Source organism: Sciurus carolinensis, chromosome 3 (assembly GCF_902686445.1).
Source record: "Sciurus carolinensis chromosome 3, mSciCar1.2, whole genome shotgun sequence".
NCBI lineage: Eukaryota > Metazoa > Chordata > Mammalia > Rodentia > Sciuridae > Sciurus > Sciurus carolinensis.
This window is the reverse complement of record NC_062215.1, coordinates 24,683,953-24,700,063: the sequence shown is the minus strand read 5'-3', so window position 1 is coordinate 24,700,063 and position 16,111 is coordinate 24,683,953. Positions and strand designations below refer to the sequence as shown.

The following is a 16,111-nucleotide window of genomic DNA, read 5'->3' as shown; positions in this document are numbered from 1 at the left end:
GGTGGCCCCGGGGGAGTTCCTTAGCTGGGCCATAGAGTAGATTCTAATAAAACGGACTATTTGGAAGCTCCAGCGAGGGGATCAGCGGGAGGCAAAGCAGCGGGTGGGGGAAAGACCGACCCTGGGGGCTGGCTGTCCATGTTGGTGCCCTATACCAGCGTTTATAAGTCGTCCGGCGCGACAATCGCGAATTAGAAGAGCTGAACAGGAAAGTGGAAAATTTGGTCTCTGCTCCTCCTTTTCTGGGTGGAAGGGGCAATAACTCCGGACTTTTTCACATTCTGGTTGGGGACCCTTTCCCTTGCCTGGGCTCTGTGACACCTCAGGGGAGCTAACTTAACCTCTTCTATTTAGCTCCTTCATCTGCCCAATTTTACGGGCCTGGGAAGTTTCTCATTGAAGGAAAGTGGAAAGAGTTGCCCCATACACATCCGAAAAGACCCACGAAATTTAAAGGAGTTAAAGACTTTGGCTAGTTGTATTAAACTCTTTTGGAGGGTCGAGTTTCCAGGGCCTAATAATCCCTCTGACCTCTGGCAGGTTCTAATTTCAGTACACACAGTGGGTCCTTGGGCATTCATCCCATTTTATTCCCCTCTCTCCTCCCTCTGCCACTGAGGGAGAAGGGGAAGCTCCCAGTCACGTAAATCTCCCCCAAATAGTGCACCTGAACCCCCTCCAAAGATGATAAGCCCTGTAAAATCCTGAACTTCTCCCCCATCCCTTTCACTTCATCTCCTGTGGATTGCTGCTGCTGCTGTTGTTTAATAAACATCTTCTGTCAAGGGGACAGAGAAAAGGAAATGAGGGCCTGCGGGGTGGAGGTGGAGGTGTTGGGGGGTGGGAAGAGAACTACCTCCTCTTTAATTATCCTGTGGGACCTCTCTGGCTGCTCCCCGGACTGGGGCGCGCTCTCTCTCCCTCTGTGCGTGCTCTCCCTCCCTCCCTCTCCGACCCGCCTGGGGAGAGGGCTCCACTGCTGGCGTCCCTTGCGAGGCAGCCCGCTGCTTGCCTCCGCCTCTCCTCCGCCCCCGCCGCCCCATGTCGAGAATACCCCCCCTTCCTGCAAAGGCGGGAGGAGGCCGGGCGGCCAGCAGCTCAGGCTGAGGTTACGTGGCCGCCGGAGCCCTGACGTGATAGCACATTGCATCAGCATAAAACAATCCATCCTCGATATGGAATGCAGTGCGGACGGATGACAGCGAGAGCGCAGCCCCCTCGCCCGATTGATTTATGTCGGAGCTGACGCTTTATCAGGCAGTCGGAAAAACTTTGACCAATCATTTTGCAAGGAGCGCTGAGCCGGGCTGCTCCACTGTACTTTGTTGGCTGAGAAGTTGAGCAGGGGGTGGGGGTGGGAGGGTGGGGGGTTGGGGGGGTCGCGTCCGAAAGCCCTCACACCGGTCCGGGTGCCACCTCTCCCTGCTTGGGCGCCGCCGCGCGAGCGCTTCCCTTCCCCCTGCGAGCGCCCGGATAATGTCTGAGAATGTCCATTTCTGGGACGCTTAGCAGCTATTATGTCGACTCGATCATAAGTCACGAGAGTGAGGACGCGCCTCCAGCCAAGTTTCCTTCCGGCCAGTACGCGAGCCCCCGGCAGCCGGGCCACGCGGAGCACCTGGAGTTCCCCTCGTGCAGTTTCCAGCCCAAAGCGCCGGTGTTCGGCGCCTCCTGGGCGCCGCTGAGCCCGCACGCGTCCGGAAGCCTGCCGTCTGTCTACCACCCCTACATCCAGCCCCAGGGCGTCCCGCCGGCCGAGAGCAGGTACCTCCGCACCTGGCTGGAGCCCGCGCCTCGCGGCGAAGCTGCCCCGGGGCAGGGCCAGGCGGCGGTGAAGGCGGAGCCGCTGCTGGGCGCGCCTGGGGAGCTGCTCAAACAGGGCACGCCCGAGTACAGTTTGGAAACTTCGGCGGGCAGGGAGGCCGTCCTGTCTAATCAAAGACCCGGCTACGGGGACAATAAAATTTGCGAAGGAAGCGAGGACAAAGAGAGGCCGGATCAAAGTAAGTTATAAAAAGTGAGGAAATACCCAGGCCGAAGGCCAGGCGAGGGGGAGGGGAGGGGAGAGGCAATAAACTGGGACAATGTGAAGGGAAAACGCGGCGGAGGCCGGAGAGAGAGCGGGGTGGAGGAAAGAGGAAGGAAGGGAAGCAGGAAGGAAGAAGGGAAAGGAAAATGCCGAATGCTCTAGATGGGGAGAATGAAATCGCTTGAGCAACGCCGCCCCCACTGCTCCCAGGTCCTGTAGGGAACTGGGGCTCTGGGACCAAGTCGCTGGTCTCTCACCCTCCCTTCCCCCTCTTTCCCCGAGGCCCTGGCTGAAAGCCGGGTGAGACCCGCAACAGCCGGGAGAGGAGCTGGAGGAGCTCCGGGGCCGATGGCCAGCGAGACCAAGAGCCGGCGCCGGCACCGACCGGAGCGCACGGGGCTGCCGCGGACCGCGCGGCTGGCAGAGCTCCCCGCGCCACGCGCAGACCGTAAAAGCCGGCCAAGGGAAAGGGGGAGGGGGCTCATTAGGATTTTATTTGCGATGCAACAGCTTGGCGGAGGATTGTTCCTAGCAGATCTCGCGCAGGAGCCGCGCAGGGTCCGCAGCCGGCGCCGGGAGGGGCGGGGGAAGCCCAGGATGCGGTGACTGAGCCCCCTCCCCGGATGCGCCGGCCCCTCCCCGGGAGCCTTCCCTCCGGTGGCCCCCTCCCCTCTTCGGCATCCTCGCCCGGGCTGCCGCTTCCTTTTCTGCGGCTCCCGCTGCTCTCCGCGGGGCTCCCGAGCTCCAGCCAGGGCTGTCCTCCTCGCGGGGAGTCGGGGAATCACTTCCGAATTTCGGGGCCCACCGCCAGAGCGGAGAAGGTGACATCCCAAAGAGACCCCAGGGAGAAGAGTGGTGGGGGCGAAGAGGGGTGAGGAGATGTAGAGAACTTTACCCTTGTGGGGAATTGCTCCTCACCTCCCACTCCTCCAATAGCACCCCTGTCAGAACCCCAAGTCTGGCTAATTTCCAGAAGGTGCTGCTGGCTGAGAGGGGAGGGTTCTCCTATGTTTTAAGGCGGAGAAGGGCAAGTCAATTGGGGGCTATTAGTCCCAAACAATAACCTACATGCCGGTGGACTAACGTCTTCACCTCTTACTCTTCTGGGGGCGTAAGGAGTCAGATTTTTAGTTTCTGTACGCTTTACCAGGTTTCCCACCAATAGAGTGGTCCACGGACCCTTTGGAGCTCTGCCTGAAAAAAGTAAAAAGCTGCCCCACTCCCGCAGGCTCCTTGGGTCCCGCACCTCCAACCTGCCAGCATAAGAGCTGGCATTTGGGGAAACAGCTCTTCCCAAACCCTCCCTCACATAACCAGACACTACCACCCCATACCCCCAAACTGCCTGGAAAGCCCATTATTGCAAGCCGGCCATTTGGCTAAGATCAATTATTAACAGTTTTTTTTTCCTCTTTCATATTTAATGTGGCTGTGGGTCCCATCCCAGACAATCCACATTAAGAAAATAGTGCTGCAAATTGGTAAGACATGGTACTTAGTGTAGGATGAACTGAATTTTTTTTTTTAATTCATTGCTTTTCATTTGTGGAGAAGGAAGCTGGGAGAAGGTGGGTGTTATTTTTAATTGGCTCAGCTTTATTTGGCAACTTTTCTGAGTTCTAGAGTCTGGGGAGAGATGGTAAGGAGAAAAAGAGAAGCCTGGATATATTTTTGTTTCCTCTTTTTGCCCTTCTTTAACTCAGTTCCCCCTTTCTCTGCTCCACTCCACATATTCAGAACCAGTTAAAAGGCTAGGTGTGCTGTGAAGGGCTCTCTGTTACTCCCACCTTATCTCTGGTTCCCCACCTTGCAACTGGAGCAATTTTGCTCCCTAATTTCCCTGAACTTGTGTTAACCAAACTGCAAGCTGAGCAGCAGAAAAGGAGAGGCTATTGCAGCCATCAGTTATCTGTGAGCCTTGGTGCTCCCCTGTCCAGAGGCTGGAGTTGATAAATGGTTGCAATTGGGTTGCTCGCGAATTGGAGTGTGCTGAATGTTTGCGGCTCTAAGTGTAGACCCATATTTGTGGTGTGTGGTGGCAGGGAGGGTGGATATCTATGCAGATACACATGCCTACTGCCATGTGGCCTAGAGATGCAAGCTCTCTCATCGAGAGAGAGATCAAGGCAGGGTGTATGAGGAGGGCTCTTGGATGTGACTGAAGAGTAGCCATACCCCCTTTCCTAAGCCCTCTTCACTCCTCCCAGACCTAGAGCAAGGGATCCTGCAAGTTGGCTACTATGCCTAGCCATGCTGTTGCTGATGGTGGGTTTCCAGACATACTGGGCTGTGACCTGAGTCATACAAGTAGAAAAGATTGAGAGAGAACTTGAGGCAGACTTGAGGCTTTGGAAGTATGTGAGGAAGACTGGGCACAAGTTTGGCCTCATCCTTTCTAAAGAACCATTCACCTGGAAGTGTCTAGAGTGGCTGCTGGCCTGTTTCTGGGACCCTGTCTGGAAGTGTGAAGGCCCAGGTGCTCTTCTCCAATGTCAGATGGAGAATGGAGACCAAGTATGCACTTCTTGGTCTGGGGCCCTTCACCCCCTTCCTTCCTTTGATTCTATCCCTGCTTCTCTTTCAGCCAACCCCTCTGCCAACTGGCTGCACGCCCGCTCTTCCCGGAAAAAGCGCTGTCCCTACACCAAATACCAGACGCTGGAGCTAGAGAAGGAGTTTCTGTTCAATATGTACCTCACCAGGGACCGCAGGCACGAAGTGGCCAGACTCCTCAATCTGAGTGAGAGACAAGTCAAAATCTGGTTTCAGAACCGGCGGATGAAAATGAAGAAAATGAATAAGGAGCAGGGCAAAGAGTAAAGATCACCCCTGCCCTCCCCAGCCCTTCCCCATCTCGCTCTTATTTATGTGATGGCTGCAAAGCCAGTGCTGTGTGGGATGTATCCTAGTGAATGGGGAAGGGCTTCCTCTCCACAAAGTCCCTCAACTGCACCTAGAGCCTGCCTCCTTTCCTTTGCCTGTACCTGTCCCTCCCATCTTCCTGGGTGTCAGAAGAAAGTTTTGTTAAGTTAGAAGATAGAAGTAGTTGATTCCTAAGAAGGTGATGGACCACCAGGAAAGAGAGATGCTAGTCAAACTCCTAGGATCCCCTGTAATTTTTCTGAGAAGCCCCAGTCCCTCACTTCCAGCCTGCCTGTTCCTTCTCTGCACCTATGCTCAAGTCACCCAGGGACACGCCAACTGCACACAGTCTAGCAGATGCCCACAGGCATAAAGTTTGGAGTTCACAGTAAATTGGTGAAGTCAAATGAAATGACACTCCAAATGCAAACATCACATCCAAATCTGGCAGAACAGCTCTCAAATCATCAGGCAAGTCTGAGTTTCAACCCCTGATTCAAATACGCACCAGGAAGATGTCTAGAGACAGACTCCTGAATGAGGGGCTGCAGCCCAAAGTCTCAGCATCCCAATACCATCCCACATGGAATTGCCAGCTATACCCCAGGACACCTCCTGTGTGCAGATGGGGCCAACCTAGTCCCCAAGATGGTAGGCTAGAAAGGGCAAGAAAAGGCAGTAAGTGGTTTTATGAAGATGTCTTAGGTGGAGCACCCTCCACATACATGTTGTTGCAGGAAATGTTTAATTCTGCATGATGTTTTCCTCGCCTTCCAACAAAAGAAGGTCAAACTGTGGGTTGTAGAGCCTTGACAATGTCCTCCCCCATTCATCTGTGCCCCACTTGACAGAGACTGTAGCTTTTCTTGCTCTCCACTGCCCCTGCATTCTTCCGTATCCCCTTCAGCTCTGAAATCATCTCTGATCAGCCAGAACCACCTTGCACCAGTGAGTCAAGCCACCCCTTGTAGAAAGCTCCCTCTGCCCTTCACCCCACTTCCTGGGTCAACCCCACTGTAGACAGGAAGGCCAGGTCTGGAGAGTCCGATTGAGAATTTATTGTGAATCGATTTCCCGGCTTTCTTCCGGAGTAAGCTATAGGGGACAGGGAGGAGCAATGGCCCCAGGGCACTGAGCTATCACATCTCTCCCCATCCCACTGGTTTCCTGACATACAAGGAGGAGCCCCTAGGCTGCCCACTCCAGTCCTGGGCTTCACTTCCTACTGCACCGGCCTGGGTGGCGATTTGCTCTGTGTGACTGGTTCTTTGCATCCTTCTGGGGAACAGTTCCCGCGTACAGAGGAAAGAGACAAAATCTCAGCTAAGCATCAGGCGAAACTCACTCTGCTTCCTCCCCCTACCCTGCCTCCCCACCACTCCATGCCCTCAGTTCCAAGGACTCTTGCTTCTGCTTCTCCTGACCCTACAAGGGGGCATCCCAGTAGAATTTTTTTTTTTTTTTTGCATTGTCGTGGCGTTGTGAAATCGTGCTTGTGTTTTGTGATTTCTTTGAGGGAGATTGTCTGGACTGTTTTCAGTTGTCACTTATATGGGAGGGTTGTGGGTGGGAGTGGGGAGGGCAGGGGGCCTAGAGCTCTAATCGTTTGTTTTGGAAGAAAAAAGAAAAAGAACAAAAAATATATATCACTCTAGAAAATAAATCTCTCCTGAGTCTCTTTCTGTGTTGCCTGTCCTCGTCTACCTTAGATAGAGATCCAAGTTCCCAAAAGCATAGCTTGGGAAGAAAGAGAGAGATTGCTGTGTCCACTAAGTTTCTTCTTAGAACCTACAGACCTCTGAGCACTGGTGGAGCTGACAGCTAGCTGGTTAAGACCCAAGGTCCCAAGACCATTGTTTAAATTGAGTGAGAGCCATTCAACAGGAGAATTCCGAGCCTGGAAGAGGAGGAAAAGAAATATCTGTGGTTTGGAGAGGGGACTGGGTCTTCCTAGAGCGAGGGGTCTTCCTCCACACTGTGGAGACCTCCCCACTGACTGGAGAGCTAGAGGGAAGGCAAGGCCTGCTCTCTAACCCCTGGAAGTGGCTCCTCTCTCAGGCAACTGAGATCATCACTTTGACTTGGGCACTTTAAAATGGTTCTTTGCCCTGCCACCCACCTGGGGCTAGAGCTACTGGACAGCAGCCTTGTTCTGAGGCGTGCTGGTTTGGTAGGGACTGAAGCTTGGGGAAGTATCTCCCAAAGGCTGGAAGAGGGCATTGAATGTGAACCACAAATGTCTCAGTAGAAAAAAAAAAAAAAAACTTCCCAAATAGACCCCAGAATTAAGCTTGGTTTCAAGAGGCGTTTCTTGGGATCCCTGCCTTTCTCATCCAAGCGTTAGGATTCGCTGCTGTGGGGCCGGCGCTCCCGGGCTGCCTCCCGCCGGCTGCCTCCCGCCGGAGCTTTCCACCGGGCCCACCCCTGCCACACTGCAACCCGCAGAGAGCCGGTGGATTGGGGTGGAGGTGGAGACAAAGACCGGCCCCAGTGAAGAGAGCCTGTAAAATACCAGGCCTACCCCTCTCTAACGAAAGGATGAAGTGATCCTCCTAGAGAGAGAGGCAGGAGACAGCGAAGCTCCGGGTACCTTAGGCCCAGACAGGCGCCTTGCGAGGAGGGTTCCGTTAGGGATGGAAATGAATCTGGCTTTACAGCTGGTGTAGACTAGGTTGCCTCGCCATCCTAGGCTCCCCAGGCTCAGCCGGCGCTGAGATTGAGCCAAGAAGGCCATCTTCTTCAAAAGGAAACGCAAGAGGCGAGGCTGGAGCCGAACGGAGTGCTGCGGGGAAAGGGGGCGAGGGTGCCTGGAGTGGCCTCGGGCGGCGGCTTCTGGGTCCCGAGCCCGGGGTGGCTTCTTTCAAGACAAACAAAGGCGAAGATGCGCATGGTAGTAAGCCGGAGATGGGGAAATCAGTTGTCATAAAAGAGAAATTCAGAGAGGGAGACCGAGAGAGTGCGAGGCAGAGAAAAGCCGGGAGAGGAATTCAGTGCCGTGTGCGCAGCAATAAAAGAATATGACCGCTATAAAAGTTTATAGCGTATAAATTTCTGAAGGTTAAGAAACTAAACAGCAGCAAAGCAAACAGTGAGGGGAAACTTTCCGGAGCTGAGAAAGCCGCAGCTGGGCCTGGGCTCCCTGCCTGGCGGGGAAGGGGAACTGGTGGGCCCCCATTCCAGCAGCCCCCACCCTTACTCGCTCAGGACCCCAGGCTTGGGACTTTCGGGGTCGCCCACCCCCAGAGACAAAGAGGGGAGAAGAGAGAAGGGGGGGTAACACTTTGTTGTTGAAAATGCTTCATAGATTGCAATAAGGACTCTTGTCTTTGTTCTTCACACCCCCTCCAGAATCAGGCGTCATAAACAAGAAGGTCCTGCGCGCGCGCGCGGACACACACACACACACACACACACACACACACACACTCACCCCACAGGTCTGGCAGGGCCAGACGTCTGGGCGAGAGAGCAGCCTCTTGATCCTTTTAAGTCCCATCCCATCCTCTCAGGCCTCTCCCCCCCCCCCAATAGCCCAATTGTTACTCGTCTGAATTTTAAACAATAGTGTGAGTCTTGAAAAGCGCTGGACTCCCCATTTTGCGGGCCATAAAGGCGCACTGCTTGGCGGTCTTCGCTAGAAATTAGGGGCTAGTTTGGGGGCGGGGGCAGGAAGTAGAAAGAAAAAAGCTTATAACTTCTTTTTATTCCCCCATGTTTTTATATTTTACTTTATGTGCACAATTTCATGAACCATTCCGTGATTCCGATGACTTTTCTCTAACCCGCTCTTTCCCTCCCCTTTTTCTACTAATAATGAAAGTTTCTCTCGCTTGTCACTGTGGTGGCTGGCTGCTGGCTCTCAGAGAACCTGGCAGAACCGGTAGTGGAAGCATTTTTGCAGAGCGGCCGCTAGATGGCACCCTTGCTCCACGTGAAAATTTCTGGTGCGGTGCCTACCGACTCCGGCTTATTCCAACACCGCACCTTGTTTGGTTCTCAATCTATGAACTGAGCGCCACCAAAAGTCATGAATAATTTGCACGTAATAAAAATATAGGGTTCGTTATGGTCTTTCCACCCCATTTTATAGATTTCAGATATAGTAGTGCCCCCCTCCCCTCAAATGGTCAATTTTCTGAATTTCCCTCATGAGGACTCAGTGTTTCTCGCCCAGTGGCTCTGTTCAGTTAGGCAACAAATGCGTGAAAACGGGGAATAAGAGTAATAATAGGAATAATGGGTCCAAATCAAAGAGAATTAATTTGGGAAAATGACATTTTCCGTCCAGGGGGGCGAGAAGAATGTCGACGGATGCGGGTGATCAGGTCAGGTGAGAGGGACTAACCGGCAGAAGAGGGTCGGATGGAGAGGAAGCTGCCAGAAGGCGGACTGTCCACCCTGGCTGGAGAGGGAAACTGGTGAGCCAGTACGGAGATGGGGCAGTTTGGGGAGGAATGCAATCTTGGCTTCTATGGGATTCTGAGGTGCCCCAAGAGGGTGGGGCCTGGGGCCGCTCCCCCGGAGCTCAGGCTCCAGAGCCTTTGTACCCGTCCGGGTCTAAGCTGGGCGCTCGCCTGGCGACCCACGCGCAGGGCAGGAGTTCCCCAGGGCGGCGGGTGCGGGGAGGTTCGGATATCCCCTCTGGATGCTTGGCACGCCCCAAGTAGGTCCGCCAAAAAAAAAAAAAAAAAAAAAAAAAAAAAAAAAAAAAAAAAAAAAAAACGTGTTTTCGGGATAGGTGTGGGCGCAGGCACTGCGGCAGGGGCAGGAGCTTGGCTCCCTCCCTCGTTCCTCGGCTTCCAGGTGCGCTGTGGCTCCCGCGCGCGGGGGATCCAGCTCTGCCACCCCACTGCCCAGGCAAACCTTGGGGGCGCCGGTCTCTATGGAATTTATCAGATGAAGACCTGGACTCAAGCACTTTTCGTTCTGGCACCGGCGCTGTATCTACCCACAGCCCCTTCAAATCCAAATTTCCAGTTTCCTCCCGAAGCAGCCAGATCCCTGACTCCCATCGGACAAACCTGCAGGACAAATAGATAACCAAACCCTCAAAATTACCCCAGACTCCTTTTTCTTCCCCAGGATCGGGTACAAAGAGAGAAGCGGAGTTTCTTCTCAACTTGAGCTTCACAAATAAATCTATGCTCCGTTGGGTGTTTATAAATTATCTTCTCTCTTTTTCTTTCTTTCTTTCTTTCTTTTTTTTCTTCTTATAATAGAAACATTTTCCTTCCATCAGAAATTTCTGGCACGGTGTAGGGATGATTTAGAACAAGCCATTGAATTTCTACCTCCCTGGTAAGTCCTCAAATCATGACCATAAAATCCCCCGCACTTGATAAAAATGTTCGCTCCCTCAACAACTTGACTCTGCCTTCCGCTGCCTCACCGCCCCCTCAGCCTCGCGAAAATTCCAGATCCTGGCTCTGGCCCTTCTCCCCTTTTTTTCTTCTTCTTCCTTTTTTTGCTTCTCTCCCCTTCTCTGGATTCACTTTTGAAGAACTGGGCGACCCCAGTGGTAACTTTCCTTCAGAAAAGGTGCTAGTTTCATTTTTATAAATATTGGGGTCCCCAAAAGGTGGCTCTCTAAAAGCAAACCACTCTTTCCTGAATAGACAATGAATTGTATGTATTTTTAAGGCCGCTTCTGCCTTTGTTGCCAGAAATTTTGTTCTCTTTTTCTTTCCATTCTTTCTTTTTCTTTCCCTATCAACTGCCTCAGGAAACCATTGATTCTGACAGACTGGGGTCTTCTAAAGTCTGGGCACCGCCAGGACTAGGCCAGGCATGTAGGGAGGCAGTGAGTCAGAGAGTGTGGCACACCATCAACTTGGTTCTGCATTCTGGGTTTCAGGACTCAGGTGCCTAGGTCTGCAGGGAGAGCCAGGTTGAACTAGAGGCTGCCCAAGGGACAAAGAGAGAAGATGGGGACCTCAGTGGTCTTGCTTTATCCCACTTCTCTCCACTCCAAGGTCAGTGAAGATGTGATAGTAACTCAAAGGGCCATGGGGATCCTGAGGAATATAGGTGCCTTCCTTTCCCAAGCACATATCTTGCAGTCACTGCCTGGGGCTGTGGAGGGCATAGAACAACAGTAATCAAGACCAGGCACCAGCGTTTGCCTGGCTAGCATCAGCCTCCATTGCCTTTCCCTCTTTTGGTGTGTTGATGGGATTGCCAATGTCTTCTCAAGGGAAGGTCACATGGAAGGTGCGAAGGATTGGCCCAGGAAGGTTGGATGCCCATTGGGATTGGTTACTGGGTCCCAAGGCCTAGTTGCAGGTGTTGGGCAGCCCTGTGAGGTGCCATCCCTTTGGTAGTATCAGACTCTTCTCCCCTCATACTGTCTGCCCTGCAAAGTGCTGACTGGGCTCAAAGTGCCTTCAGGAGACCCCTCTCTGCCCTAGCATTCCCCCAGCAAGAAGAGATGGTGCAAAACTGCAGAATTAGCAGTTGCAGGGTGAACTTTGCTCTGGGCTTCACCACTGCCCATTAACCAGAAAGTTTCTTCTCCCAGTCCCTTCCCAAGACTTTCCAGACTCCTCTACAGAAAATCCTTTCTTGTTTGTTTAATGAGGGAAAGTTCTGTGGTCTGGGTGTGGCAGAGAGGGGACAAGTTTGGGGTCTCCAGAAGGGGGTGAGGGCAGGTGCCTGCCATGGCTGAAGGAGATGAAAGTCTAGGAAAAGTCACCGTTTGCGCCGAAAAAAGAAAAAAAAAAAAAAAAACCCCATAATCGTTCTCATTTCGGCTTCGTCACCCCCACCGTGCTGCAGTCGGGCGGCGGGGGCGATCGAAGCTGCAGTTTTATAGCTGTAGAGGAAAGAACTCGTAAAATGCTAACAGCTTTTATGCGCTGCGGCATAAACAACAACAGACTCCGGCTTTATTGCGTTTTATAGTTTGTTAAAGAGTTTACAGCCGTTTTTTGGGGGCCGGTTACCCAGCCAATTCCCTCCACACGATAGTTAAACCTTTATCAATAATAAGGAAATTGATCATTAAAGCTTTAAATATGACTACCTCGTTTGTTTGAAAATATGTTTAGGAGAGGAAGCTGTATGATTTGATAACTTGTATTAAAATACCAATTACATTTATAGGACCTTTTAAAACTCGGCGCAATTAAACCGTGTTCTTTTACATTTTTCCGAAGCGACCCTGACATTTAGAAAGACTCCAATTGCCTCGTTAAAATCGCGAAATTAACAGCGTGCCTACGCCTGGCGCGTTGTGTGTGTGTGTGTGTGTGTGTGTGTGTGCGCGCGCGCGCGTGGTTTTTTCCGTGACTCCCCCACATCAGTCTTTGGGGGTGGTCTGCGAAGGTATTTGATTTGTTGTGAGGCGAGAGATATCTCATTAATGTAGGTAGTTAAACAGATTTAATCCGTATTCATTTTCTCACCCCCTCTCCCTCTCCCCCTCTCTCTCCCCCTCTCCCCTCTCTCTCCCTGGGTGTTTTTTTTTTTTTTTTTTTTTCTTCCCCTCCTTTTTTTTTTCCGCTCTCTCCTCACTCCCTGGCGCTCTCTCGCTCTAGCTCTCTCTCTCGCTCGCTCTCTCTCGCTTTCACCCTCGCTCTGCGTTCTGTCCGGGAGGAGTACGGAGAAGCCAATAGGATGCGGGGTCTCTAATGGATGCAAATGATCATGAAAAGACAGTGCAAAATATGAAACAACTCATTTGCAGGGAAGTAAATCACCGAAAACTGTTTATGAACTGGCATCCCTTCTTCGAAATGTAAAGCGAGGACCTCTTTAAGTGGCGGTATATTTTTGTTTGGGGGGTGGGGGGTGGGGGGAGGGCGAGCGAGCCGCGGCTGCCATGCAAGCTTAGACTTTTGGAGGCTTCTCTGTCCTTTTCTATTCCTGGAAATCACAAAAAGTGTGGCGGCTTCGAGATCTTCTTCGCCTTTTCTTTCTTTTCTTTTTTTTCCTCCTCCCTTTCCCTCTCCTTTCCTGGCGAGGGTGACTAGGAGCCGGCGAATCCGCGTTTTTTTCTCTCTCTCTCCCTCCCTTTCCCCCTCCCCACCCCCTCCCCAACAGCCCCCAACTACAGCCTCCGCCGCCGCCGCCGCCTCAAAATTCAATAAAATGAGCTCTTATTTCGTCAACTCACTGTTCTCCAAATACAAAACCGGGGAGTCCCTGCGCCCCAATTATTATGACTGCGGCTTCGCCCAGGACCTGGGCGGCCGACCCACCGTGGTGTACGGTCCCAGCAGCGGCGGCAGCTTCCAACACCCGTCGCAAATCCAGGAGTTCTACCACGGGCCATCGTCGCTGTCCACGGCTCCCTACCAGCAGAACCCGTGCGCCGTGGCGTGCCATGGGGACCCGGGCAACTTCTACGGCTACGACCCGCTGCAGCGCCAGAGCCTATTCGGTGCGCAAGATCCAGACCTGGTGCAGTACGCAGACTGCAAGCTCGCCGCCGCCAGCGGCCTGGGAGAGGAGGCCGAGGGCTCAGAGCAGAGCCCGTCGCCCACACAGCTCTTCCCCTGGATGCGCCCGCAAGGTGAGCTCCCGTAGGGGCAGGCCAGGGCAGGAAGGGGCCGGGAGGGCCCAGGGCCGGTCAGGGGGCTGGGCAGGCCAGGGGAGCATTTCCTCCAGCTCTTGCAAGACTTGTGGGCTCTGTTCCAATCTCCTTCCTCTCCCTCTCTCTCTCTCTCTCTTTCTTTCTTTCTTCCTTTCTTTTTCTTTCCCTTTTTGTTTCCTTTGAAGGGGGGTCGCTAAGCTACATTTCCTGAAGTCATAAACCCCTCACCCTACTTTACTTTTCTTCTACTTCCCCTCCTTTTTTCCCTTTTACTGTTTTATGGGGGGTAGTGCAGAAAGGGTGGTGGGAGTGGGGGCGCTCAACTTTTGCACTTCTCAATTGCTTTATAGTTTAATTACCCTGAAGAAACTTTTCTTCTGGGGCAGAGGCTCTGGGGGCTTTTCAAGGTGGGTCCATTCGTCCCCACCCTGGCTTTTTTATTCTTATCCCCCCTTCACATCCTTCCTTCTAAACTTTATGGTACTTTTAATAGATTTCAACCACCCCCCACCCAACTCTGGTGCTGGTTACCAGGGGAGGGGGCTCCCCTTTTCTGGCTCCCTAGATTCAGTGGTGTCCAATCCCCCTCAACCCCCCTCTGCTGACCGCTGCCTCCATGGGCACCCCCCACCCCCGCCCCGCACGGGGTAGAAGGTCCCCTGCCCTTATTATACTGGTCTACTAGGCTGGTTCACGAATCTTCCAACCTTCTCTGTCTCTGCCCCCTCCCCCACCCTCCCCTCCCCTCCCCTCCGTCTCGCCCTTTCCCCCATTCCCAGCAGCCGCCGGACGCAGGCGAGGCCGACAGACCTACAGCCGCTACCAGACCCTGGAGCTGGAGAAGGAGTTCCTATTTAATCCCTATCTGACTCGCAAGCGGCGGATCGAGGTATCGCATGCGCTGGGACTGACAGAGAGACAGGTCAAAATCTGGTTCCAGAACCGGAGGATGAAGTGGAAAAAAGAGAACAACAAAGACAAGTTCCCCAGCAGCAAATGCGAGCAGGAGGAGCTGGAGAAACAGAAGCTGGAGAGGGTCCCGGAGGCGGCGGACGAGGGCGACGCGCAGAAGGGTGACAAGAAGTAGGCTCCAGCTGGGACTACCAGGGCCGCGGCCGCCCTCAAGTCCGCGGGTCCCCCCACGCCACCGCCGCCGCCGCCGCCGCCTGCCCCCGCCTCAGAGAGCTCTGGCCCTGCGAGCGGGGCCAGGAGCTGGGCCTCCCACCGCAGCGTCCCCTGCCGCGCCAGTCCCCGCTAGTGGTAGTATCTCGTAATAGCTTCTGTGTGTGAGCTACCGTGGATCTCCTTCCCTTCTCTTGGGGGCCGGGGAAAAAAAAAGAAAAGGATTTTAAGCAAGGACACCCTCGCCCTGCGAGGGTGAGCGGCCGCGGCCCGACTGAAGCCCCACGCCCCCGCCCCGTGTAAAAAGCCTCCTTGTGCAATGGTCTTTATTTCCTTTGAACGTGCTTCTTTGTAATGACCGAGGTACTGATTTCTGCTAAGTTCTCCCAACAACATGAAACTGCCTATTCACGCCGTAATTCTTTCTGTCTCCCTCCCTTTCTCTCTCTCTCTCTCTGTCTCTCTCTCTCTCTCTCTCTCTTTCTCTCTCTCTCCCGTCTCTCGCCGCGTCCTCATTTTCCCTCCCAACCCCTCTCTCCCTGCTGCCCTGCCTAGCTCGCTGGCTTTCTCTCTTGCTTCTCTCTTTTCCTCCCCACCCCCTTTGGTTTGACAATTTTGTCTTAAGTGTTTCTCAAAAGAGATTACTTTAGTTAGCATGCGCGCTGTGGGCAATTGTTAAAAGTGTTCTTAGGTTTACTGTGAAGAGAATGTATCCTGTATCCGTGAATTGCTTTATGGGGGGGAGGGAGGGCTAATTATATATTTTGTTGTTCCTCTATACTTTGTTCTGTTGTCTGCGCCTGAAAAGGGCGGAAGAGTTACAATAAAGTTTACAAGCGAGAATCTGAGACCCGCCCGGCCCGCGCTCCTCATTTGCTCCCAGGCGCCTTGCAGGGCTGGGGGTTGCGGGTCAGCAGGCTTCTGGGCCCGCTGAGGCTAGGCACGGAGAGGAGGGGGCGGGGGCTGGAGGCAGGTGGTGCGAGTCCCTCGGCCCAGGGGCGCAGGGGGTGAGGGAGGCGGCTGCATGTGATTGGAGGAGAGAGGAACGAGGGAGGGGAGCCGAGAGAAACCCCCTCCCCTCGCGTTCCGAGGTTGCCGGCCCCAGAGACCCCAGCGCCCAGGCCGCGCGGAAGAAGAGATGCGCCCGGTTGGTGACTGTATCCCCTGCCACTTCTCTCTTTGTTTCAATGTGTGTCCTCCCGTGAGAGGGGGCGGATAAAGATGAAAGTGCAGGGCTGCTGAGCACGCTTATATTTTTATTTTTCTCAGACTCTGGTGGAGGGCGGGAGCAGGAGGAGAGGTGAGATCCTCCTCCCCACCTCTGCCTTTCTGAGATGTGACCTTCTTTGCCAGTTGCGAGGCGGTGGCTCGCTGCCTTCCTTCCTTTGCTGCCTCTGCTTTTCTGGCAGCCACGCTCCACTGAGGCATCCGCCTCCCGGAACCGAGAAAGCAGAGAGCCCGAGCCCCGGGCCTCCTTCCTCTCTTCCTTTCTCTCCCCCCCCCCCTTTTAAACTTCCAATCCGTTTTATTTAGCCACCAGAAAGCACAGCGTCCAATGCCCGCGG

At 53.7% G+C, this 16,111-nt stretch overlaps 2 protein-coding genes across 6 annotated transcripts; both read left to right on the top strand.

The window, feature by feature from the left end:
• Positions 1-1,421: 1,421 nt before the first annotated feature.
• Hoxb9 (homeobox B9) lies at positions 1,422-6,432 on the top strand. The gene is made up of 2 exons (XM_047546953.1): positions 1,422-2,003; positions 4,614-6,432. The coding sequence occupies exons 1-2, from the start codon at positions 1,487-1,489 to the stop codon at positions 4,847-4,849; spliced, it is 753 nt and encodes a 250-aa protein (XP_047402909.1). The 5' UTR covers positions 1,422-1,486; the 3' UTR covers positions 4,850-6,432.
• Hoxb8 (homeobox B8) lies at positions 1,987-15,360 on the top strand. Of its 5 annotated transcripts, none has more exons than XM_047546955.1 (4): positions 1,987-2,003; positions 12,427-12,653; positions 12,932-13,403; positions 14,204-15,360. In XM_047546955.1, the coding sequence occupies exons 3-4, from the start codon at positions 12,980-12,982 to the stop codon at positions 14,509-14,511; spliced, it is 732 nt and encodes a 243-aa protein (XP_047402911.1). In that variant the 5' UTR covers positions 1,987-2,003; positions 12,427-12,653; positions 12,932-12,979; the 3' UTR covers positions 14,512-15,360. The 5 variants fall into 5 exon arrangements, with proteins under 5 accessions (XP_047402911.1, XP_047402913.1, XP_047402910.1 ...); XM_047546957.1 differs by lacking the exon at positions 1,987-2,003 and adding an exon at positions 9,211-9,309 and having other exon boundaries at positions 12,427-12,626; XM_047546954.1 differs by lacking the exon at positions 1,987-2,003 and adding an exon at positions 9,211-9,309.
• Positions 15,361-16,111: the final 751 nt, after the last annotated feature.

Excerpts from the sequence above, each read along its gene's own strand:
- Hoxb9 (XM_047546953.1), top strand. The coding sequence starts at position 1,487 with ATGTCCATTTCTGGGACGCTTAGCAGCTATTATGTCGACTCGATCATA. Across the intron at positions 2,004-4,613 it reads CAAAGAGAGGCCGGATCAAA|CCAACCCCTCTGCCAACTGG; the intron begins GTAAGTTATAAA and ends CTTCTCTTTCAG.
- Hoxb8 (XM_047546955.1), top strand. The coding sequence starts at position 12,980 with ATGAGCTCTTATTTCGTCAACTCACTGTTCTCCAAATACAAAACCGGG. Across the intron at positions 13,404-14,203 it reads CCCCTGGATGCGCCCGCAAG|CAGCCGCCGGACGCAGGCGA; the intron begins GTGAGCTCCCGT and ends CCCCATTCCCAG.